The 27,399-nt window shown below is 30.7% G+C and overlaps 1 protein-coding gene across 4 annotated transcripts; it reads right to left on the minus strand.

Moving 5' to 3' along the window:
• Positions 1-1,879: 1,879 nt before the first annotated feature.
• LOC130902000 (tyrosine-protein phosphatase non-receptor type 14) lies at positions 1,880-26,585 on the minus strand. 4 transcript variants are annotated; one of them, XM_057813773.1, is made up of 14 exons: positions 26,314-26,585; positions 25,885-26,256; positions 24,682-24,850; positions 24,328-24,569; positions 23,036-23,252; positions 21,803-22,028; positions 20,730-21,132; positions 17,638-17,852; positions 16,654-16,878; positions 13,157-13,647; positions 11,329-11,547; positions 9,967-10,149; positions 9,581-9,907; positions 1,880-8,478 (listed from the first exon to the last, which is right to left on the minus strand). In XM_057813773.1, exons 2-14 carry the CDS (start codon positions 26,235-26,237, stop codon positions 8,350-8,352), a joined length of 3,399 nt encoding a protein of 1,132 aa, XP_057669756.1. In that variant the 5' UTR covers positions 26,238-26,256; positions 26,314-26,585; the 3' UTR covers positions 1,880-8,349. The 4 variants fall into 4 exon arrangements, with proteins under 4 accessions (XP_057669756.1, XP_057669758.1, XP_057669760.1 ...); XM_057813775.1 differs by having other exon boundaries at positions 17,638-17,774; positions 26,314-26,499; XM_057813777.1 differs by having other exon boundaries at positions 17,638-17,774; positions 25,885-26,265; positions 26,314-26,443.
• Positions 26,586-27,399: the final 814 nt, after the last annotated feature.

A 27,399-nucleotide genomic window follows, 5' to 3' on the forward strand; every position in this document is an offset into this window, starting at 1 on the left:
AAAACACATGCAACATAAAAACACACAATTATAAATAATGTTAATAAACTTTTGTTAATACAATAAACGGTGTATATGTTACAGTTAAAACTAGTTTTTAGATATAACTCATTATTCCTAGTTATAGCTAGTTTTTAATGTATGCCTTTGTTAATACTAGAATTAACTAATACTCAAATCGTATATCAATTAAAACTAGAACTTACTAGACAAAACACGTTACTTGGAAGCGAGTCGGTTAAAACTGTATCACTTGATCATCGTAGTTTATTGCGATTGGTCGCGAGATGTAACCTGATTCGACACGTGCGGGGGAATAGCATCGTCCACGCGCTGTGCGCTTGCTTCCTTCATTCACGCTTTGTTTTCATTCCGATAAGCACGTATGGTATTCATTCGAACGTGCGCAATTGTTAGGGGGACGCGATGAACAGAGGTATTAATAGCGATTCGTGATCACGAAAAAAAGACATCAGGAATCTCAAAAACAGTACAGGAGATTGAAGCAATTCAAGGTAATTAACATTTGTGGAATACGAAAATTAGTGACTAAACAGGAGGTTATGAAGTACTACTTGTATGTGGATGAAATTTTTTACATAATTGAAGTAGCTCATGTGGCCGTCGGACATGGTGGTCGGGATAGACTGAAAAATGAAACTTCTCGAAAATATGCAAACATAACCTTATATGATAAATAATTTTCTCTCTATGTGCGAAAACTGTCAGCGTAAAAAGAGTATGAAGAAAAAAGGACTTGTTTCAAAACCCATAATACATTCTGAAATGAACAGTCGTTGCCAAATCGATCTTATCGACATTATAAACACAAGAAGATCGGGGATTTGAGTTTATAATGATGGGGTATCAACTATATTTTTGACATTTGGTGCTCCTTGTAAATTACATTCCGATAACGGCATAAAATTTGTAAAATCTGTCATAAATGAGCTTGTTTCATTTTTGCCCGAGTGTAAACTGGTCCATGGAAAGCCAGGACAGAGCCAAAGCATGGATCTGTTGAAAGGGCTAACCAAGATGTGGAGGAAATGTTGGCTTCATGTACAGTTCATGAAAAATCTGACACTTCATTCTGGTATTAAACAGTCACCATACAAAGCAATGTTTGGTACAGAACCACAAGTAGGGCTTTTTGACTTTGCCTTATTGAGGATACACGAGATGAATATGATTTTGAAAATGCATTGAATAAAATAAATATGACGGATAAAGCAGAATCTGAGCCTGTAGCTAGTTGCAGTTGACAGCATCTGATTATAACTGGAACCCAACAAAAAGACGTAGAAAGTTTGTCCAAAATAAATAGGAAGTCGACAAATGTAGCAGAAACAAGTGAATATAGGATTGAAGGTGAAGCTTCTACAACCGCAGAGCCTCTTATAATACCACCACATAACAAAGACATCGAAATTGTAACCAATGTGAATCGAAGAATAATGGCATCCAGAGAACGTTCCTGTAGAAATGAGTGATAATGTAATTATACAAATCCTTAATGCTGACCGAGCAAAAGCAGATCTACGTAATATAGTCGGAGTGGTTGTTCAAAAGGATGATCAGGATTTTCAGAAGATAGGAACGAAGTATGGATCGCGTGACAAATTATATTGCAAGTATAAACCTAAGTGTTGCTTCATGGTTTGTTCTACCTAGTTAAAGAAAAAATTTTTGCGTGAAGATGTACCGAATAGAAATTTACCTTTAAGCACTATTGCTAAGGAAGCAGCCATAGGAACAGGCCAAGGATTTATGCGCTGCATACATATGTAAGAAAGGATGTATGTCAAAAAGATGTCTCTTCAAGAAAAGTGCTTATCTTTGTCTAACAAGTAGATCCTTATCCTTTTTTAAATTTAAATTTGACTGATTAGATTTTATTGAGTGTTAATTAATGTTCATTAACAATGTTTCTTTTTGAAATTTTCTTGTTCTGTTCTGTTGATTTATTTGATTATTTTATTTACCTACTGATAATTAATATTGGCAACTAATTTAAGTCGACGTTCCCTAAAATGTGTCTTTAGTGTTAAGATTATTTGGTTCTCAATAAATATATTTGAAACTATATCTTGTTTTCAATCCCAAATTAGTTTTTCTAGTGCTGGTTTTAACTACAGCTCGATGTGACAATTAGTTTTATCTGAAAATCAAATATATCAGTGATAAATTCTAGTTTTAACAAAGGCAATAAGTAAAAACTATTTTAAACTTGGAAAAACAAAGTTCTGACGAAAAATGCGTTTTAACTGTAAAATATATAATAAATTTAAAAAAAAATAATACAAAAGGTTACGAAACACAGCTGCCTTCATCTAATATGAAAATAATACATTTTTTGTCAATTATTAAAATACTTAGGAGTTCCTTTATAGATTTTAATATTGAATTAAGTAAACATCAAGAAATTAAAGTTCTAACATAAAATATCATTTAATCTTTCAAAACTGGGAAATAAATGTAAACTTTGAACAAAGTCAGTTGACTTTAAATCGGGGTCTGACTTTGGCTTATTTTAGGAAAAAGAAAAATTTTTATTTGTATTAATTTGTCAATAATTCTTGTAATTGACTTAATAAATGGTTATACTAATAAATCCACTGCGTTTATTTATTACCTATCCACTATGTTCTAAGATAATAGTCAATCTTTATAATCTAATTATTCAATGAAAACAGAACGTCACAAGTCACAAGTTGATGGTAACCTTTGGTTTAAAATAAAAATTGTTGAGAGTACTCTGCTTTATATCAAGAAATTTTGAGTGACTTTGGCACAGTTAGTTTTTGGCTGATTTTCAATGTATTCATCTAGATTTAACGGTTAGTGGAGATTTTAACAGATAAGTATGAAAAGAGAATTATGTATAAGTGACCCACGTTAATGGAGTATATTAGATATGTAGATTATCACACATTAGATAGGACTTTAAAGGTTGCATAAAGGGACGAATTTTCACAGAGAAAAATTGCTACTCAATTTAAAATGCCAGTTGTTATGGTAAAATGTAAATTAAAGATATATCACAGCCCGTTTGTTCGAAAGAGGATTTGAGAATTTGAGAAATAAAGTATAAAGGTATTTAGATTGTGAAGATAATACAATTGAACAATTTAATACCAATGTTCGAAGAAGAGAATGGATAGTATCCATGAATCTGAACCAGAGGAAGAAACACTATCCATTGGAGACTATATAATTGTGTCTAACAACATAAAATGTTTTCCCCGTTAAGTTTATGGATACTCAAATGACAATAATTGCTATGGTTGCATTCAGGCCAAAGTCCAAGATGAAATAAAAGCATAAAAATTGTCTTACATTGCGATAAGAAATTCCTATCACAGCTCAGATATTGATATTGTTCGAGTCATTAAACTTGGCCAAAAACAATATTTATTCTCAACTTTATGAAATACATAATGTTCAAGCTGTTAATTCGTCTGTTATTTATTTTCGAGGACATACTAATATTTTTTTTTTTAAACTACAGTGGTTTGTCCTTACAAATTTTGTTTTGCTTGTAAAAACATTAAAATAACAATTTTAAAATATGTCCTTTAAATTATTTACTAAGTTCAATTCAAACAGTGATTTTATCTATAAATATCTAGGTGTTATATTTGACAAAGATGGGACAGATGATACAAAAATGAAATGTAGAATAAACAGAGCAAGAACAATAACTAAATACTGTGGAACAGTGAAATAAGAAAACGGAAACTGAATATTAACGACGCAATAATTAGGAGTACGTTGATAAAGAAACAATTAGAAGCCACGGAAATGGACGTCCTAAGAAAAGCAAATAGAACGTCAAGGTTAGATCGGGTCAGAAACGAATTATAGATTATATTGAGATTATCATGAATGCATGGAATAAGAAAATCAATGATTGTACGAAATCTGAACGGTAAGACTGCAGCGACAGGAGAGAGTGGCAATTACGCTTTGGACAAGGTAAATTATGATGAATACATAAGTATTCGAAAGCTCGGAATATATTAAAGTTAGTACATATTGATGTTTAATTTTTCCACAATCCCACTACGAAAACGAAAAGGATCCTCACAATTCACTTCATAGCATATGTTATAGTGGAATTTTACTTTCCGTATCAACTTGATTTGAGGTGTTAAAGAAATGAGTATTGAATTGACAACAGCATAGTTTTAGTGTAAAATATAAAAATATACTTCTCGGTGTTATTTTAAGAGTCCGATATGATTTAATTTCATGATCTTAACAACACACTAGAGAAAGTATGTCTCACACTACTTTTGGTAATAATAATCTTATAATTTGATAATTGGCTCATTATATGATATGTAAAAGATTCTATTACAGATAAATGTCCTCGGTGCACTGAGTTTTTATAGAACAGAATTACCATTTTTCAGTACAAAACTGTGACTTTCCGACATATTTGTATTCAAAATTTAAAGTCATTTTTGAAATGAAGTAACGGGTATTCGACAAATACTTCCAAATATTTAAATAATTTTATACTATCCAGAAATCTCCGATATGTGTACATTTAAGACCACTGAAAATTAGTTATGGATGGAGGAAAAAGCGAACTTGAAAATAAATAGGCGAAGGAAACATTGCTGCAATCCATTAGAGACTCTGTTTCAGTTGTGTTTCAAAATGACAATAAAAAACTTTTTAACGGACCATGTTACAAAATATAAGGTTGGCAACCAAGTACTTTAGCTTTTTACTGATAGAGAGCGTTGCTTTATTTTTTGACTAACTTGTGTTAGTGTTGTACTTTGCCGTTTGTCACGTGATACTGGTCACATTGACGTAACTTTAGAAGCAAGTAGTACGTGATTCCATTCTGGAGATTTTTCCCTCAAAGATGAGCAACGTACTGGTCGGCCTACTGAAGTTAATGATGACCAAATCAAAGTGATAATCATCATATAACTGTTCGAGAGGTTGCGAAGAGGCTATAAGTATTGCACACAATTGAAAAGCACTTAAAATGTCTTGGGCTAGTTAAGAAGCTTGATATTTGGGTACCTCATGAATTGAAAGAAATTCATTCGACAAAAAGAATCAATATTTGCGATATGCACCTTAAATGAAATGAAACCGACTCTTTTTTTAAAAGAATCATCATTAGTGATGAAAAATTGGTCCTGTACAGTCACATAGTTCGAAAGCGATGATGCAGCAAACACGATGAACCAGCACAATCCACATCAAAAGCAGAAAAACAACAAAAAAAGCTCATGCTGTCAATACCTTTGTGTTGTGTTTTTTAAGCTGCTTCCAAGGAACCAAACGATCAATTCTGATATTTATTGTCAACAATGAATGAAACTGGATGAAGCAATCAAAGAAAAACGGCCAGAATTATCAAATCAGAAAGGTTTGGTGTTCCACCATGATAATGCAAGGCCTCACACATCTTTGGAAACTCGTAGGAAACTAATAGAGCTTGGCTGGGAAGTGATGCCACATCCCCCATACAGCACTGATCTGACATCATCTGATTACCATTTATTTCGAAGTTTGCAGAATTCTTTGAATGGTCAAATTTTCAGAAATGTCGCACCTAGTTCAGTTTTTTCCAGATAAGAAATTTTATGAGCGCGGAATCAAGAAGCTGAATGAATGATGGCAAAAGATCATTAGCAAAATGGAAAATAAATAATTGATTAAAAACTATTCTTGTTAAAAAAAAGTGTTTTATTTTATACAAACCGAAATTACTTTGTTGCCAACCTTATATTTATTTTATATAATCTGGGTGTTAGAAAATCACATTGACGTTTTACAATTATTTGAACAAAACTATTTCAGTGGAAATACATCCGATTCATCAATATTATTGTATCATTTTGAACGCTATTCTCTTTAAATCCATAATCCAATGAAATCAAATACTAATAAAAATAATATTTTAGTAGATGTATTTACACCCGTTTAATCCTAAATTAAATAATTCAATTACTTGTTTAAACAGAGGATCATTAAAGGCACAAGTTTATACATAATTATTGGTTATCTTTTTCTCACAAAAACTGACTGATTGTATATGCAAAATTATTTAAAAATAGAGCTCAATGGAGAGGTATGGGTTAAGTAATTGAACACTCCTTTTGATATTATAGCTTCAATAATCATTATTAATAACAATAATAATAATAATAACATAGATTTACGGTGTATAAACACCATTATAAGACTTTATAATTAAAACTAGTGAAAAAAAAATAATGAAACTTAATATTCACTAGTATCAACTTTCCAGAAAAATCATTATTATTCCAACATTCATTCACTGTTTTATATATGAATATACCATAATTGAGAGTACTGAAAATAAAAATAGTTAAACTTGTTTTCGCAAATCTGTCAAAAATTCATTGTAGGTGTTATTTGAATCAACTAAACGTGAAGGTAACCAATAATAATGTTATAAGAGTTTGCAAAAATAGAATACATTATATATCTTTTATTATTATTTATAAGATGTATAGGTAAATATAATTCAATTTTAATAACATATGGGGCATGAAATTAAGAAAAACTTGAAATAATATTGGATTGGTGGGGTAATCAGTAAGCACATATTATTGTGGTAAAAATGTGGTGGAAATTCTCAAAAATATCTAATGCTCAACTGAAATGTTACCCAAACTTATTGAATGATCAAAATGTTAGTTAGGCAACAATATACCTATTGAGTGCCAAACGAATTCGAGGAGGGTATATATTACATTGGATAACCCAAAACTGGTTATCTTCATGTCTTGAGCCAGTACAGACTAATAATAGTGGAATCGTGGTTAGTTTTTCAAATATATTTTCAAGTGCTTTTTCATTATAATCATATGCTCATAAAAAATTCCAGTTATCTTCATCAATTTTCTTTTGTTTCAAGAAAATTTTTGGGAAACAGAACAAATGGAATAGAACAGATTCCTATTTGGTTATATTTAAAAAATATATAAATAAGTTTTTTGATGTGTTAGAGCATAAGCTCCTTTTTCTCCAAATTTGTTCTACTTACTCGTCATTTTATTTTTTTCACACAGTTCATAGAAAACTTAATTTATATTTTTTAAAATATAACCAAATAAGAATCTGTTCTATTCTATTCGTTCTGTTCCCCAAATAAATAGAAAATACTAGTTTATATATAAACTATCATACAAAATTTGCTTGAAACAAAAGAAAATCCATAAAGATAACTGAAAATTTTTTGAGCACAATAAAAAAAGCAAAGAAAAACTTACCGGCGAATATTTACTAAAATTTACTTTAATAGGTATAGTGTAGATATGTAGAGGACGATTTCGAATACATTCCGAGGTTTTATTGAATTTCTGGAATGTTGGAATAAATAAATCAGATGTGATTACTGTGCAACAATACGTGAACAAAGGAATATTCAAAAGGTTTGAAGAAAAACGTAACAAGCCGAATGGCATATTATAAAAAGATGGTATATTTTATAGAAATAAAAATAAATGTCCCTAAATAAACTCAGGTGCAGCTAGAAATAATAACTAAATGTTGTAGAGCTCTGGGACGAAGCTATTTCGTGAGAAAGCGCATGATTATAAGATGGTCACTGTCACATTCAGAAAAAAAAGTTAACAATGGATTTTATACCATTGATATTGTAAGTTTTAGTTTTGTGAGCGATTCCTGAAGCTGAAATTAAGTAATATGGGTAGATTTGCAAAGAATTGTTGATGTTAGGGTCAATACTTGAAGGTGATTACAGAAAAAGTTTTATTAATTTTATCAATACCCACCATCAGAACACCGGAAGTATAGCTTCATATTCATATGCCAAATGACTCGTACCTGGTTGAATTAAAAAAAAAATTAATTATGTATGAAAAGAAAATGAAAGAATTTTTGTTAAGATTTATGGAAACGTGGAGCAAAATAATTAATAGCTGCAATCAAGATTTTGACCAAAACAAAGTCTTAACCAAATTGTGCGAAATTGGGAAATACAGTTTTGTAGATTGGTTCCATTCCATTTTATTTTTTTTTGTGACTAAGCCTATTTTTTTGAAAATTTATGCCCCGAAATTGATATTTAATGAAAGAGTATAAGAATTTTTTATAACTTCTCGATTTATTATATTTGAAAATCTATTTGTACAAACTCTGTGTTACAATATAACATAATCTTTATTCTGACATTATCTTTGGTGAACCCATACATCTATTATTAATTTTATCTTTGATAATGTCAAGGTAATTGTATCACATTTCGAAAATTCATTCCTACATCTAAAAGATCATCCTGTCTCACACGACAAATATCATAAAATTGCACAAAAAAAAAGTACAAAATTATATTAACCTAGTCTGTTTGAGATAATGTATTAATAACGAATAAACAAATCTATACTGAGCTATCGTTTGTATCATATAGGCACGTTGTTGGCGTAACAGACCTACAACCCTCGGTATACACACCTCCTGAAATATGAAAAAATATATTAAGCCATAATACGAATTCAATGAGTGCCTTGGAAGTCTTTACCAGAGGTGTCAAACTCAATTTTGTAGAGGGCCATTTATTAAATTTTGAATTCGTAGGTGTTATAAAAGAGTTCGAGGATCCAGATACTTGATTTTTAACAAGCCCATTGATGTCTGGTATCATATTCGTTGTGGTTATTTTAAGAATTGATTGGAAATGTTCATTCGTAAGTCTTGTGCGATGTTTGTTCTTAATTATTTTCATGACGGAAAACATCTGCTCACATAAATAGATGCTAACAAACATGAAGAGAATGCGTGCTGCAACTTGAATAGGGTCAAGTAATGCAGAAATTCTTTCTAAAACTACTCCTCAACTGAGCCAACTTTTAGACTTCGAATGAAGTCTAAAAGCTCCAAAGAACATGATCCTTCTTTCTGAGACACATTGCGATCACGGGTCTTATTGATACGGCCCAGAAGCCGGAAGCGGGTCGTATATTTGACATAACTGGTTTATACCTTTGTAAAACATGATTTCATAACACTTATTTGTATCGTTTTTACAACAGGATGCCAAGTTATTTTTCGATTCGGAGCTTATAATTATGCGGTTTGCTGATTGAAGTTTAGGTCATTGGATTTATTTTATCATCCTAGAAACCCAAGATTTATTAAGTGGTCTTATCAACTGCCAGTGATAACAAAAGTTTATTAACCGCCTCTATCCCCCAGTCGCCAATTTGAAAAAAGGGGTTAAAGCACGTTTTTCGCGATATTTCTGAACCTATCAATCTTACAAAAAATTTGTACAGACATATTTTGTTGCAAATCGCTTTACCTACATTTATGTCTACGTGAGTTTTTGTCATAAATCCAAAATTTAAAATGGATATTAAAACGTAATGACCTATGTGGGATAACCATTTTTGATAATACATGATAATTTTCAAGAGAACTGATCATAAGCACTCACCAAGTTATAACCAAACAACAAGAACATCATGGTATGGTTATTGGCCAGTTAATTTCTCAGTACAATTAAATGATTGAGACATAATCCAGAACATCTTTGGTTACCTTTCTAGGAAATACTTACTTGATTATGGTCCACAGTATATAATAATAAATCACATAAAATGGTGAGGCCAGTTCTTCCTACACCGGCCGTACAATGTACCAAAATAGGCGGATTCTTATTGTGGCCTGGTGGAATTTCTCCTATAGAGTGTTGGTGAACAGATTGCATTTCTTCTAGAAATCCCAAAAAATGAGCTACCGAATTAGGACAGCCTTGATCACCCCAATCGGTATAATGTAGATGCCATATGGTACGGTACCTCCTTGAAGCTACATGACATAATCGTACTTTACTGGTAACACAGTGTCCAGTTTTCTGTGAAAACTCCCACCAAATCTGGTAATCCTTGAAATAAGTGCAATATCATTGATGAAATCTAAATTAGTACATATCAATATACATACTTGATCAACATCTATACATCGCTCTCCAGCATCGGGTAAATATGACAAGTCCTCAGTAGGATCAGTTAACTGTACTATCAAATATACTTCAGCTTCCCAAATACATTGCCAAAAATGAGGTAAGGTCTGTCTTGTAGGGCCTTGAGCTGCTATATAGAATCTCTGTTTGCTGCCTACACTTGCCTATAGTAAAAAATAAAATTGCGATGACAATAAAATAAAATATACAAAGAATATTTGAGGTGACTGCCAAGCCAAGACAATTGGTCTACTGCGGTCCAAGCCCTGACGCGATGAGATATCAATGTGTGAATCAAGAACCATGGTAATTATCATGAAGAAATAAATACATAAAATTTTTCCAAAAACCCATTTTCAATAAAAAAATATTAGCTTATTTTTATAGAGATTCAAATACTTTCTGGATTCAGCGATTTTAAAGATCCGTTTCCTCTTCCTAAATTCCTGCACAACCAAAAAACAATTAAAGGTGTTTGTGCTTCCGCTCTGGCGAGGATATCGGCCTTCTTAATTTCTTTTGATTCCTTTCTGTACGACAAGTAAGTCTAACTAAAATTATTTTAGCACTCCTATATCAACTTTGAGTCGATGAATTCTCTGATAATTTTTTTGAATATCAGAGTGAATTATACTTCTCATTTCTTCTAGTTTTTTCTAAATCCATTTCCGCCTATTTTTTGATAGTAAATATTTCTCCCTGTGCGTAGCTTAGACAGAAATACAGCGATGGTGACGATTTGATACCAGCGTTAGCTCCTATGGTAGTTTTTAATCCACAGCTAAAGCTTCCATGGTATAGTCTTCCTTCTTACTTAGTACCAGGCTGAAGTTCTTTTTGATGTTTATTGTCTTAATAATTCCAATTCTGGGAGAATTCATTGATAAGATGTACTTGGTTACAGAGAACAGGTTCCTTGATTTTTGATAAACTCACCGTACTTTACCATCCGTACCTTACCATAGATATTTTGAGAATGAGTTTACGGTATAATCTCTCCAACACCAGATGGCATAAGTACTGACATACTGAGTTATTTATTTTAATTTGGGCATGGTAGGAATTTAATGAAAGAATGAATTTATTTGGCTTGAGTTTAAGTCATTGATGATTCATTCAAGTTACTAAAGATGAAGGTTTTGGTCTGTAAAACTGAGAGTCTGTACAATGTACTATTTCGATTGAGTGATTTATAATTCAATCTCTACAGATTAAACAACAAAAGAATATAAACCAAACCTTGATGATCAACGAATGAATTCATCTTAATTCTCCAGTTTTTTTAAATAATCGTTATGTTTATTTTAAAGATGTATATAAAATACAAATTTTATTATACTTACTGTGATATGAGAAGCATTAATGTAACCATATTTATTATTTTTCGTAGGTATGAGCCTTAACCGATTATCTTCATAAGGAAGCACATCCTTAAATCTGTTGAAAGCTGCATTTTCAGACAGTAAAGCAGTTTTAAACTCGGCGTTTTGTTTTTTCTTCGGAATTTTATCAAATTCGAAAAATAATTGGCTATCTGCTAATTTATTTTCCAAAAGTTGGCACTAAAATTCAACATTTCAATAAAATGTAAAATAATAATTGTTAATAACAAATATTTATACTCGAATAAAATGAGAAACATTCTGGTTAAATTAGTAACATCACTAGACTTTGTCAAATCTCTAGGACTACTCAACTCAAGTATGGTATAACAAGATAAAATATGCTAAATAGGGTACTTGCATGGTTTGAGAAAAAAATAGTTTGGGATAGTTTATACAACTTTTATTATTATTTTTTCAATTCTTTGATCAATATTTATAGAGAAAAAAATTATTGGGAATTAAAAAATTTTGTTGGTAGTAAGGCCGCTAAATTGCGTGACGTCATAGGTATAAAATACTGAACATATTTTACAAAGTAAATACGATAGTTAATCTATCTCTCTCTCTTAACTTTAATTAACCTAAAAAATGGTATGAAATTCAAATAATACACAACAGTTTGTTGAAAAAATTCGGAAAACGTCAAAGAAGAAACGAACCATTCATAATGACAATGGAATTTTTAATACTGATACTCAAACAATTAAATTTTCAACCAATAAGGGGAGTTGATGGGTTATCCATACACACCTGTTTCTGCACCCTATTTTTTTCCATACTGAATTAAAAACAACTGTTATTTTGTAGCAAATCCCACCACTTCCTAGTGTATTTTGAGGTCAGAGTTGAGATTTAGTTGCAAGTCCAAAGGCGATTACGCCATTTTCAGTTTTAAAATCCGCCAAATCCAAATCGACCAATAAGAGCGCCTAGTTTTGTCACGTGACTACCCATGATCCTCTGCGTGTTGTTTACCCGTTATGTTTTATTTTCCACAGGGTGTTTGGATTGATTGAGAAAGATTTGAAAAAGAAGGACGCTATTTTTAACTCAGAAGAGTATAAAGAAGTTCTAGGGAAACAGTTCATCATGTTGTAGTCACTATCCCGATTAAAGACTGGAAGTCTGAATCTGAAAGATTCAAAAAAAAAAACGAACTTGTGGCACTTCAAGTTCAATCCATCAAAAAAAATCAAGAAGAAAAGTATTATTCTGGTCCAGGGTGAAGTCTTTTATAGAACTGAAACTTGTTAAGCAAAATCTGTCACAAAACCAAAGTTTAATATATCTCACAGAAACCCAAAAGCCATCAACAAGGGGGTTAGCCTTAAAACTGCAAAAATGAAGGATGTTGCGAAACTGCTAACAAAGCCATTTGGACAAGAGTGGAGAAACCACGAGACAAGAAGCCGAAGGTCTCAACAATGAAGCCAAAGATATCAACAATGAAGATGAAAACATTATTGTTGATGAGGAAATTGATACAGATATTACAATTAGTATAGCTCAAACCCTTTGCGTCCAAAGCTTATTTTTGTTTCAAATCCCGTCAAATGCAAATCTAGTATCAAAATCCGACAATTCCAAATATTGATTTTAAATTTTTCTAAATATTTATGAAACTCTCGATCATACATTGTTATAAAATAAAAATTATTGATTTTTTTGGTAAAAAATTAATAGTTTCTTATGATTGGTCTGTTTGTGATAGTTTTTTCCACTTTTCCGAAAATTTCTTGATATGGACTTGGCGGATTTTGATTTTAGGTGCCTCAAATATACTTACCATAGTTTCCTTACTTATAGACGGCGGTAATGGATTAAATCTGGGTAATCCGGTAGACCACCTATGTTTATTGTTACCCTGATTTTGATCTTCGTCTTTTTTCTTCTTCTCTCTACCCAGAGTGGCACTCTTAATTTTCTCTCCCGATTTACTCCTTCCCATCAAGATACCCCATCTCTTCTTTTTTGTTTTAGTCGAACTGGTATTAGACGTGGACGTACTATCGTTGAAATTATCATTTCCTAAACTATTATTCGTTTCAAAAGATGTTCTCGTTGTGTTTAAACTCGAGGAAGGTTTAACGTACGATGTATCGATGACTTTGGAAGAATCGCTCACATTTTGAATATTTGACATTTGACTGTTGTCGAATAATTGACCAGATCTACCACTCTCGTTAAGATTATGAGTACTAGAATTGTGAGTATTTAGATCAGTTTTTGAGGAAGACTTAAGACCGTCGATATTTACGTAAAGATTTTCTCTGCTACCTGAAAAGAAGATACAGTTAACCAGATATTGAAACACCAATAAACCTACCTAACTTTTAGTTAGGTACTATTTAATTCGGAAAGTGCGGGGAGTAATGAATCATAACCGCGCAAATTAGAACGAATCTTTTCCAACCTGTTTTCTTCTTATTCTTCTCTTTTTTCCTTCTTGTCCTCTCTAGGGCGTTGGAAATGTATTTATTCTCCATTAACCCATTTTCTCCACCCCTTCCTGTCCTTTGATAGTATCATCATTTATTGTCTGTGGCCTTTGTTTCCCTATATCTGCTATTTGTTCGTTCCATATTTTTCTTGGTCTCTTCTGTCTGTTCTCCTTCTTCCTTTAATTGTTGCTTTCCATATTCGTTTTGTTAATCATCTTGTTTCATCACTGTTCAATGTCCAAACCAGTTTAAGATTCTCTTATTTATTTTTTATTTGAATGTTTCTTGTTGTAAGTTGTTTCTCTTAATTTCAGTTATTATTCTATCCATCCTAGTTTTTCCTTCTTTTTTCATAGGTATTTCATCTCAATTTCGTTTACTCTACTATCTCTTTTATTGTTAGTTGCTCACGTTTCACTTCCATACGTCAGTGATGGAATTGTTAATGTATTGTATAGTTTAACTTTCTTTGATATCTCCTTCTTACTGAAACTGTTTTATTTAATGCATAGTACATATTTGTTGCTTTTTTTTTATTTTTTTTTCTGTAACCTCCGCTTCGATTTTGCCGTCATCTGTTGTTACTGTTCCAAGATATTCAAAAGTTGTAACTATTAATCTGACATTGTTTCCATTTATCCATAGATATATATATATATATATATATATATATATATATATATATATATATATATACATATATATATATATATACATATATATATATATATATATATATATATATATACATATATATATATATATATATATATATATATATATATATATATATATATATAAGAACAAATGTGCACATATTTGTTTTTATTTAAATGCTCAGTTGTGTGAAACAGCTTACAAATACTCTCAAGCGCACTAGATATACAAATTTTTTTCTGATAATTTAAAACTTGGAAATCTTGAAGGTTTTCGTGAATGTCGTTACCAATAAACTTTGATAGTTTCCTACACACACATACCCATTTTTACAAATCTCTACTAACGATGTGCCCGAAAAAAAACCTTAATTGAAAATCTTTGTGGTTTTCACCACATAACCTTTTAGCAAAGATTAAGTCAAGCGGAGTTGGTTAAGCAACTTTAATTACAAAATATTAAGAAACAATTGCAAAATGTACAAACCCATCAATCATATCCAAATAGATTGTTTACACTTTAGTTTTTAAAACAATATTCTATTGTTGTGTGTGAAACAACACATTAATATAGATAGTGTTACACACTACAATCCAGATATCCCTAATATGTTTAAATATTGTATGTAACCCGATATAGCATAGATAATACAAGATAGTATAACAGAATCGCAAACAAATTGTACTTCAACAGAATCACTTTTATTTTGATAAAGTACTAAAAATAATACAGGGTATATTCAAAAATATTTGTGAACCATTCATACAATTTCAGCCTCATGGTAGCTTCATTTACATGTCTGCAAATGAAGTTTAACTAAAAACTCTCAACTCGGTACACAATACTGCTATCCGACTATGCTGTTGAGTTGTTGGATCGTTTGAATGCAAAAATCAAGGAAAAACAGCCTCATATACCGAAGAAAAAACCACTGTGATAACATTGATGAATAAAATCGATTTTTGGAAAAAAATATGTTTTTCTTAGTTAGTCACTCGACTTATTGAGCGCTGTGTTAATATCATATTTATTGAAATAATTCAATAGTTGTTGGGAATGTCCTTGTACATACGGTAAGGAGAAATGATTTATATTTTGTTGATTAGTGTTTTTTAACATAATTATTTTCTTTTAATGCATCGAAATTCAGAATCTTATTGTTGGATAGCTCTATCAGCCAAAGTATCTTAAGGACCAAATTGGTTATTTGTTATTGTTAATTTTATATAATATGACATTAATAACATTATAATAAATAAAGAATATTGCATATCAAGTACCTTGTAATGATTGTGATTACATAGGACAAAAATTTCAGTATTTGGAGATCAAAAGGTCATCAATACGACAAAAAAAGTAAAATTGCATTAACAAAGCATGAAATATAAAAAAAACTTACAATCAATAATAATAGTTCGATAAAGACCTAAAATGGGAGTTCTATTTAATAAACTTTAATGCAATTACAGATAATTTAAATGTTGGCTATTACATATTTTGAAACATAACAGCTAAGGAAAAATGATTCTTTTATGATTAAGACAGATTTTTATTTGAATATTTATGTTGTGGGTGATCCATTGAATTATGTAATCATGCAAATTGTTAATGTCAGGTCATATTTTGTTAAGACCGTAAATTTTGGACCTGTTTTTTTAAATCTTATTTTCTATCAAAAACAGACCTAAAATCAAGACGATGTTTCAACAAAAACAAATGAAAAGGTCTAAAAAGTTGACAAAATAAAATATTCATTTATAGATTAGTCTTCTTTTAATGAACGTTTTCACCACTTATTTTGATTTGTCACCATTTCGATCAATTTTCCCTTATTTTCTCTTCATAGCTTTTAGAAATATGAATTAACAGCAAAGTTGACAGAAAAGAGATCAAATTAACTTACTTTAACTTTAAAATAACATTTTGAAATTGATTTCTTTATCTAGTCATCGATTTAATTAAGTCTCACGTTATATATCAAGTTGTTTAATTAATTAATTTTAACGGAAAAAGACTGCTCCTCTCAAAAAAAAATGGTGATTATTCTAATTTTCGAATTATTTAACATAACAGGTAAGTTCTACAAAAACAATAATTACTTAATTAATTGATTAGATATTATTCATCATCACTTCGACCAATGGTTTCCATGTTTCGTTTATAATTTTCTCTATTTATATATTACCTCGTTGATTGTTTATATTCAGCTTCTGTAATTGAGACTGCACTGCATTGACTACAGAATGATTCACAACTTGACTTATTTCGGGCGCAGAATGGATACTTTGTGTTCTAGCTCTCATTTCACCATCGTTTTGCCACGGTAGAGGAATATTTTCGTAAATGGGTTCTGTTGAATTATGATGATCATGAGCTACCATTGCATTCTGATTTCTAGTAACAACGAAACCTAAAAAAATAATAATAATAAAACAGCAAAAAAATTAAAAATTTGGGAGTACTACAAATTAATAATAACTCCAAATATAATTAAAATTAAATAAATAAACAAGACCCTACCCTATGAAACTTCCAACCAACTAATATGGTAATAAGGAATAGAAATATCGGGATGCGCAAACAAATCAAATATGCTCAATAACACATCTTGGTATGTATTGAGCCAAACATTGCATGAAGATCTCGGGATACCATTTGTGAAAGATATTATCAAAATCTTAACTACAAAGCACCACGACAGAATAGAAAATCAGCCAAATGTCCTATTACAACCAATACTTAAGCCCAACAATACCAAAAGACTACAAAAGAAGTGGTCAGCTGATTTAACGGAAACGTATTTGACATCATTGAAAGTAACTAAGTCATAATAAGTGGAATTTAGGTAGAATCCATCGATAGATCAAATTTTATCACGCCAATGTAGGACAGTAGTTCCTCAATCCATCAGATTATCTCATAAAATATTGTAACTCCGTTGCTGATTGTACTAAATGAAAAAAATATTGTATCCTCAGTTTTATATCTTTAACTCGGTAAATGTAGAAAAAATGTTTTTGACTTTCAAACGAACCTGTTGTTTCTAATATTTTTACACCAAAAAGTTTTCTGAAGAGCTCATAAAAGAACCTTCAGTCGGAGAGGAGATACATAATGGTGAATAAAACACAAAACATTTGTAGCTTTACAGTATAGGTATTAAACTTACCGGTACTTGGTAGTTGGTTTTCTTGTAATATCTGCTTCATATTAGCTGGCATACAGTAAATGATATTTCCATGTTCATCGTAGACCTTTTTGATGTGCTTCGTAATATTCGGATTTTCTACAATCACTGCTTGGGGCCTACCCAACATATTATTGTTAAATATGGAAGCTAAATTTTCATATGTACCGTGTTGGGGTGGCAAATAACTATGTGATCTGTTATAAAAAAATCTAATAAACGTCAAAATATGTAGTCAACTCTAGTGATTTATCATTACTGAAAACATTATTATTAGGAAATTTACTATTATATTGATTACTGATAATATTTGTAGAGATAATTGAAGGATGAATAACACATTTATCAAAGGTGTTACAATAAATTTAAAAAAGGATTATCATTATCTCATCGTTTTAATATGTTAAGTGCTTTTTGACATTTTTTTATTTTCTTACTTATACCATTATATCAATAAAAACATTTTATAAAAAAATTTCCTTTATTAGTATCGAATTTAATGAATAATGTGTTTTTATAGAAATATCTTTATGATGTTTCAGCACAATTTGGGATTGCTTCAAAATATATGAAAAAACTTACAGAAAGTTGATTAATACTATTATTCATTTAATGACGAGTGAAAAAATTTCAATGATGACAGTACATGAGACATGCTAAATCTTTTTTCTATCACAATGTTTTTGATTAGGAGAAATCACAATGTTAAACAAGGGTTTTATTACAAGCAGTATTTACACAAAAGCCAGAAACGACATGTACTAATTGTGATAAGTGAGGTGGTTGTGAACAAATTGGGAAACTTAGTCGCCAAAAATTCGTATTTCAATAATAACTTATGACAAGGCACATTTTCATAATGAAGAAGAAAGTGGTACCCTCTGTGAAATTAGTAATTACCAATTCTTTAAAAAAACTATAATCGTACTATGCCCTCACAATTGAAGAAAACATTGACCACAAATTTGATATTTAACTTTGGTTGATGGACATACTTAGGGCAAGATGAGTCACTGGTAATTCAATGAGAGCTAACTTCCATCTCCAATAAAAAAATTTTGTAATGAAATCAAGATCTGCATGAAAACAATTTTTCAATTTCATGTAAATTGAAACAATTTTTTCTTTCTTCACTTGAAAGAAATCTTCATGTTATTTGTTATTGAAGATCCATGTTTCATGACAGATACTGGAAATACCATGAGAATGACAAACAGAAAAGCGTCTAACTTGTCACTGTTTGTCTCTACCGGTAAGAATATGAGACATACTGGATGCTATATAGATCCAGTGTGAGTAATGGCTGCTATAAAAAGTCATCTACTGAATTCTTTGATAACACCAATAGTCCTCTTTGAATTATTTTAGTCTCCTATTCGCATTCACTTTACAGGGTTGCCTATTTATACAAGTAACCTATCTATTCTTACAAAACGAATACAATAATATTATTGAACATTACATTATTAACATTTTATAAAACAATAAAACAGAATCACCTGAAAAAATTATAATCTAAACAATGTGAAATAAAAGCTTAAAATTTAATGTTACAAATTATAACATATTTTGAGCAAATTTAACTTGAAATAGAATCAACTTAAACATATACAATTGTGTAACCATTTTTATCAGCATAGTTATCAGATTGTTTGAATTGAATGGATCAATTGGTCCATTCACAAATATTTCTTGACCAAAAAGCTTGTTTTCTTCCTACACCTCTTAAGGCTCTTGACTTTGTCAAACATAATACGCCTCTGAAGACATACGTTTTTTGCCTTTCACCATTTTGTTAATCCTCTGTCCAATGTTTTTGGCGGTGGAGTAACATTTTGAGAGCTTCCAGTAAATAAGAAATTGTGGCGAGAGTGAACAAAAGAGCTCACAAGGTAATATAACAGATTCCCGTAATGCTTTAGTCTAGATTAGCAGTGACATCAAAATGGCTATCACAAATGACCAGTGGTGGAGTAACGCATCACATTACATCAAATTTAAACTGGTTCACTGATTATAAGCCTTTTTCCAGTAACTTCAAATGCTACTGTCAAAGCTGCGGGAAAGGAATTAATCAAAGCTCTTGGCAGTGGGACAATTGAAATGGCCGACTATGGCTGTGGAAAGCTAAGAATATTCACGCTTAATGACGTATGGTATGTGCCCAACATATTTCAAAACCTCGTCTCTGTCTTTACTGCTCACGATTGCAATCCGAATAGCAACTTTGAATCAATTGACACTGAATGTGCTAGTGTGAATGAGGACAAGATGCTTCAGCTGTATCATGAGCGCCATGTCTGTTCAAAACTTGATTCTGAACTAGATGTCAAGGTTTGGAACCTGAGTAAAAGCCTCCGCCACAGGTGAGTTGTGGTCGGGTGATTTATATGGACCATTCGATCCATCATTTAATGGTCGTCGCTATTTGATCTTAATGAAAAGCCATTTTTCAAGAACTGCTATTGTTTGGTTACAAGGGAAAAATCTGCAGTCAAAGAGGCTTTGCGTTAAGTACTAGGAAAGCTTGTACCCTCGGCCATCCTGAAAGAATATGGAGTTACACCACAACGTCTGACGACCTCCCTATACGCCGGAATAAAATGGCGCGGAAGAGCGTGAAAATAGAACTATCGTAGAAATGGCCAGAGCCTTGAAGTATGCAAATGCTGACGATTTTTATGGTGATTCTGTGTACATTTAGTACCAAATTATTTTTTTAATTTGAAGTGAATCAACTTTAAACAACCAAAAACAAAGACTTAGCATTTTGGCTACTTCTCCTTAACTTTGACTAAGGAAACTTCATCTCCATGTTATTGTTAATGCATTTTATTTGCAATAAATGAAATATATTACTGCTATAGTTCGATATTTTCAAAAAAAAATTGCTATTTAATTACCCACAAGTATCATCTAGGTAAAATTAGAATCTACTCGCCAAAATATATCAAGATTACTAGACACTTTGTTCATAATTACATGTATATTGAATTGTTCAAATTTGAATTTTTATTTCATATTCTATAAGTGGGTTTGAGGTGAATGACATCGTTATAACACATATTACATACCTATGGACGGGATGAGCGGAGTGACCAGGATAAAGCTGTCTTAAATATAAATTCCCTCCTGAAACTAAGTCAGGACTTGATCCACTAACAATATTACTGACAAATCCTGTATGAGGTTTGATCTGTTGAGACATTCCGGCCAAATCTGGTGTAGAATTGGAACTTATCTTATTAGTTGGGTATGGTGGTGGAGATTTGTATACATGCAGCATACCCATGTTATCTACAATCTGTGACTGTCCAAATGCATTATTACATAACAAATTTTTCTGTTCAATATTATTGTGTGTCACATCTGGATAGTGGAGATGTGTAGGATATGTATCACTTTGATGTATTTCTGGTTGAGAACTGTATAAAATTGGATGTGTGTTCCGTAATGGTCCCCGAGAAGTTATGGCACCTAAAATTATAAAAATTATTAGTGTCGAATAAAAAAATGAACTATTCACATTTACGAGTGCAATGTCTAAAAAAATACAGCAAATCATCTAAACAATACTATATATTATTATTTCAGTAGCAGTATGTAACTTAATATGAAAAGTGAAACATTTCAAAACGCAAGTGATTTTTCAACAAGTACCTAAAATCTAAAATCTGTTAGAAACTCATTTACCTTTTGAACTCTTGTAGTTTTTATAACTAGTTTACTACCACTAAGCCAATATTCAACAAGTACACTGTGTATATTTTGATAGCTAAACTACCATCATCAACCCCAGATAATATACTTTCCAAAATTTCTATATTAATAAAAAATTATCAAAGTGCAGTTTGAATTCCATAAATAAAGATTGTCTGGAAATAGAGTAACTGGATGGACAATACGGAAAGTTTGAGAATATTTCAACCAAGAGATCAAGGTTCAACTCAAGTATGACATAAATAAAAAGAGAAAAAGCACTCAATTATCATTCATAAAAAAACAGATGGTCTGGTAAAGTATCCAGCAGAGACAAAATGTTATAGTTTTTCTACTAATAAGATTTTCAGGTATAATGCTGACAAGGTAAACGCCCAATAAGGGTGAATGTATTAAAACTTACTTGTTGAAAAAGGTAGATTCTTACCTGATGAATTTCTGTACTTCTGTTGTATGGCAGTTTCATAATCAGGAGCAGGACGATATGAAGGAAGAAAACTCCTGAGTGTATCAACGTCAGTCTGTTTATTGAGATCTAAACAAGATGTAGATTGTGCACGATGCGTTAAATTTTGCAAAGATGAGACAGGTCTGTCCCATTGTAAAGAAGTATTTGTTACATCCTCATAGCTATCTTTTTGTCTCAACTTATCCTAAAAAAATATATTACCAAATGAAAATTATTAGAAAAACTTTATTTGTAGTGTTTCATTATTAATTAGAAATAATGTAGCCTCGAAAAATTAATATTTAATCTAGATGCAGATTAGGGGTTACGTTAAGGTTTATTGCGCCCCTAGCTAGAGCTGTTTTCAGGATCTACAGCTTACCTTCCAGTTTCAGAGTTCTAATTAGTACCAGAATCTGTACTAGCTTCAAGGTTAGATTTTCGCTCATATAGATACAATATCTATTGATACTCTTCACAGACACTGATTCTGCTAGATCAAATTTCATCAGTTGCTCCTGATACGACCGTGCTTTGAGGGAGCTAGTGAAGAGATATACCTTATAGGAAAAGCTCCAGGGCAATAAAAGACATTTGTACTCTTTTACTTGTGGGTATATTATCCTCTTCAATAATTTTGGTTACTCTACTCTTGCCTATTTCAACAAGTTTTATTCAACACTTCCCATCAGCTTTGAGTCAATAGCAAACACTGGAGCTCACTACATTGATATCTTCCTGACTACAGGAATGAATGAATGACTTTTCTGACTCACAATGTGTTTTATTTAAAATTTAGAACTAGTGACTAGTACTTTAAAGCTATTTGTTGTTGATGGGAATTTTAGACATTTTACAATAGATGTTTAATCGACAATTAAATGTAGTTGCCATAATACTACTTTGAGGACATTTTACCTTGATTAAAAACAATGTCAATGGAAAGAAATTCCTCAATAACTAATATCACATTTCAAGTCTTTTACTCTTATCGATATTTTTTCAGCACACGTTAGTTTCAATTCAGATCAACATGAACTTCAACATGCTGCAGATAACATAAATATATAGGTATATACCTACATCGAAAATACTTTCTAGACGAAGTTTTGATTTCTTCTCAGAGTATTTTGAAAAATGAAATCTCTACTTATAGGAAAATCAAAATTGTTTTCAAACAGAATGAAATTACACCACTATCAATCTACTTACTTCATTTTGTTGAAAAACGGGTGGTTTAGGTAGTGCTTTCTCATTATCTACATTGTTTTCATACTGTCTGAAGAATATATGCTGGAGAACACAGAAACGCCAAGCGTTTTTGGCGCTTTCCACATCACTGAATTGAAATTCAACTTTTTCAGTACCACCAACAGATTCGATTGTGAAATCTCGTTTATGATTAATAACATTACTTATGTCTGACCAACTATAACAAAAAAAGTAAACCTGAATTATGAACCACTTTTACTAAAAAACAAATAACAACTTTATCAATACAAAAATACAATAAAATATTAACTAAACAAAAGTTATAAAATCTCAATCAAAACCTCAACCCAAAATCTACATTAAAATCTGGACTCAAAATCAAAATCTAAAATAGAAGTATATATGATAAAATAAATGCTGAGTTTACAAATGATTATTTTATAAAAGATTAACAATTTTCAGGTCCGTAGCTCCTGTAAAATTTATCAAATTATATGATATGGTACAAAATGAGAAATTCAGCATACTGCAGACAATCACAAATTAGTTTATCTGTTCTACATAATATTTCTATTAGATTCAAAAATAGTAGTGTTAAACTGAGAGCAATGTTCCACAACGCAGGATCTTTTAGATCACCACATGGTTAATTTCTGTGACAAAACTCTCAAAATTTCTCAACACTCAAAAAACGAAAACATCCTACTGATAAGTAAAAAACGGACAGAATGACAAATATCGTCGTTGTTCTGGCAGTTCAATTTTCAGCTATTTCATATATTCACACCATTTGATTTAAAATTAGCCGTAGACAGACAAAACTCACTAATTCCTACATATAATTGTTTGTCAATATTGGTAGCGCCTTCATACTGTTGTACTGCAAAAGTGTCTTTTTGGACTTCTGCCAGAACAACAATAATATAATAGTAGCTCTAAAAATCAATCATTTGCTATCAAAAAGAAAGTTTTTTATTGTATACCAAAAATTAGTTTCTCTCATTTCCAGGTTAATCTTCTAAACCACCCAGAGAATATATTGAATACCTATTTCATATAAATAACATCATTTTTTTATTTATTATACAAGATTTACTATTAAACACATTAAACACCTTTAAAAATTCATAATGTTTACTAAAATTAGGATGTTGGATTGATTATAATGAATTTTTAGTATAAAAAACATTTTTTGGGAACATCATTAAATGTGCAGTCTTCCTAAATAGTATTATACAACTATATTTAGTTTTGTAAAAAGTTTGAAATAAATTATAAAATATTGTCTCTACCTGAAATGTCGTCCTTCCTTTCCAGGATATCCAGCATAGACACCAGTTAAACAAATTCCTATCAAAATATCATTTCCTTCTTGATCTTTAACAGCATAAATTTCTTGTCCGTAACCTTCTAAACGTTGACAGGCACAAATATAATACTCTTCAGCAGTTCCTTGAGGTAAATTATGTAGTGCAGCATGTTGTCTACTGGCTGCCTCTGTAAGGGTTTCCAGGAGGGAAGAATCTGTAAAAGTCTACAAAAAAATAAAATCCCATCCATAAGAATAATATAAATATTATAATTTCATAAGATAAGGAGTTTTTAGAAAAAAAGAAGTCGTTACGAAATACCAATTTTCAGCTAACCTTTGGAAACAGTTGAAAATCCTTTAAGTAGTGTGCAGTATGTCGTTCAGCATCAAAATTACCAAATTCAGCTTGCATGGAATAACTAGCTAATTCAACAGCTTGTTGAGGATTGCATGATATTCTCCCCTCAATTACATCCTGTTTCAATTGAAGGAAATAGTGATATCTGAAAACCAAAACTAGTTTGATTTTTCTTCTAATCACAAGTATATATAATTAATACGAATTTTTAATTTTATCTAATAACAACAACAAAATATCTAAAAAATTCAATGATTCTGCATATGGTCCTTTATCATTTATCATTTATCATTTCTACAATAATGACAGACTGAAGAGGTTTTCTAGTGAAGTAACCAACAGATATACAATTTATTAAAGACAATATCTTTCTAAACTGTAACAATGTGTAACTTGATACGCCAAAGGCAATAGCTATGATGCCTTGACTTAATAAAAGAATAATACACAAAGTGGGTTTTTAAATAATGTAGAAAAGTGAGGTTAAATGGATAAAACATTTTTAAACACATGTTTTTGTACATATTTCACCATTCTGAACCAAAGGCCCAAAAATTAAGAGAAATTTTTCAACTATTACAAAGTTCAAATAATTAGAAAACAATTGATCAAAAATAGTGATGCAAGTATTTTTTACAACGCCAAAAAATTCATAAAGTTTACGTTTGAGCGCTGATGCATATCATTAGTTTTGAAATCGAAGCCGCAAATTTTTTTCATATTTTCTTCAACTATTAGGACACTCAATAAGAAACATATTAACAAGAAATTGTGTCATAAATATTTTTTATAACTCCAAAAAGTCATTTTTGGACTTCAATTTCAAAATTAACCTTGCACTTCAGCTCTCAACTTTATGAATTCATACCATGAATATATTCATGGTAAAAATCCATGGATAACTTCACACTGGTGAATAATTGAGTAATGAACTGTAGAAAACCAAATAATTGATGACTCCAATTACTTATATTATTAACTTGACTCTTATTGATTGGAAAAACTCAAAACTTATCTTGCAAGAGAAACTTTAAACATGCAGAGGAATTTGTTACTGGTTTAGTATAAAATGAATTATTCAAATTAAAGACATTTAATAACATGTCTATTGTTATAAGTTTTTTCTTCTATATTTACGGGGTAATAAAATTAGTACAGTATTGTTGTTCAAGTACATACCTTGTGACTTCATCATTAAATAATCTCACACCAGATATAACATAATACATCACTCGTAAACAAACACATAAGCCCTTAGCGTACTTATCCAATTGCCTTTTTAATGGTCTATCTAATTCTAACCAGCATAAGTTACTGTCACTGTTTCTGCTAATATATTGAAGTCCAAAGAATTTTGGTTGATTTAAACTTAGCTTTTGGCATACTACATCCAAGCAATCTTGTCCAGTACTTTCTGAAGACAGAGTACATTCCACAGTAGTTCCATCAAGTATTTCAACAGATATAACAAATAGTGACTTTGAAACTACACTATAATGTCGGGACTTCTTTAGTTTTAGTTTAAAAGGCATTCTGCATGTTTATAGGAAGCTAAAAAAACTTTAATCAGACAAAATATCGCTGCGTACACTAAAATAATACACTTACTTTTTTGTAAATGTCAATAAATAAAAATCTAATTCAATATATACGCCTTTTATGTCTACTATTATAAACTTATTTACATTCAGTTCACATTATTGACATAAGAAAAATATTTTTTAACATAGAAGAAAACAGATTTGTTTAATTAATATGTAGAACACCTGCTCTACAAAACATTGTTCTCTTTTCTTCTTTCATTAATCGTCATACCTCTCTCTTTCTTTCAAATAATAGCTTTAAGCAGGTGCATAAAATATAAACAAACGGACGCAATACTTTAATGCTGTCAAATTAATTTTATATCTGAATAAATTTGTAAATAACTGCAGATAAATTGAGAATTTCATGATAATACTTTTATGATAAGTTATGATTAATGACAAAAATATTTTTTAAGATTCTTTATTAGTAATAGGCAACACATAGTACGCAATGACTAGACACGAAAAATAAACCATATTATTTAATATAACACAGGACCGTACTCGATTCAAATTGATTTAAATTTGATTCACACCTTATTTGATGAAATTCATTCAAATAATATTGAATACATACATTGACTACAATCATCAAAATTGGAAATTATCCTTTTTGTTTGCGACATTATGTAATATTTGAAAAATAGTACTGTATATTGATGAAAAAAGAAATTTATATTGAAAACGACTATTATTCGAGAAAAAAATTGTCTAGGCTATGGAGGGTAGAGGAAAGGAGAACCATCTCTATGCTACAGAAAGTATCCATCAAATTCTTTACGTTAGGGAGGCGCTACTATCGCATGAGTGTAAATTTTAAATAAAGCGTTAGAAATTTAAGAATAAGGACAGAGAAAGAAAGAATTGATAATTGACACTTTCTTACAAATTCACAATAATTAATTAACATTCAGCGTTATCTCACAGTAGTTTTTCTAGGTTATATTTACAAAATTATTTTGTACTACGTGAATAGTTTAGATTTTGTATAGCAATATTTAATTAACTAATTAATTTAATTTAATTAACCAATTCTAATACTGCATACTTCACTTTATCTAAAATAACTAAGTTCATATGATATCTCGTCCGACAGGAGAGCCATTCT

Source organism: Diorhabda carinulata, chromosome X (genome assembly GCF_026250575.1).
Source record: "Diorhabda carinulata isolate Delta chromosome X, icDioCari1.1, whole genome shotgun sequence".
In the NCBI taxonomy this organism is placed as follows: domain Eukaryota; kingdom Metazoa; phylum Arthropoda; class Insecta; order Coleoptera; family Chrysomelidae; genus Diorhabda; species Diorhabda carinulata.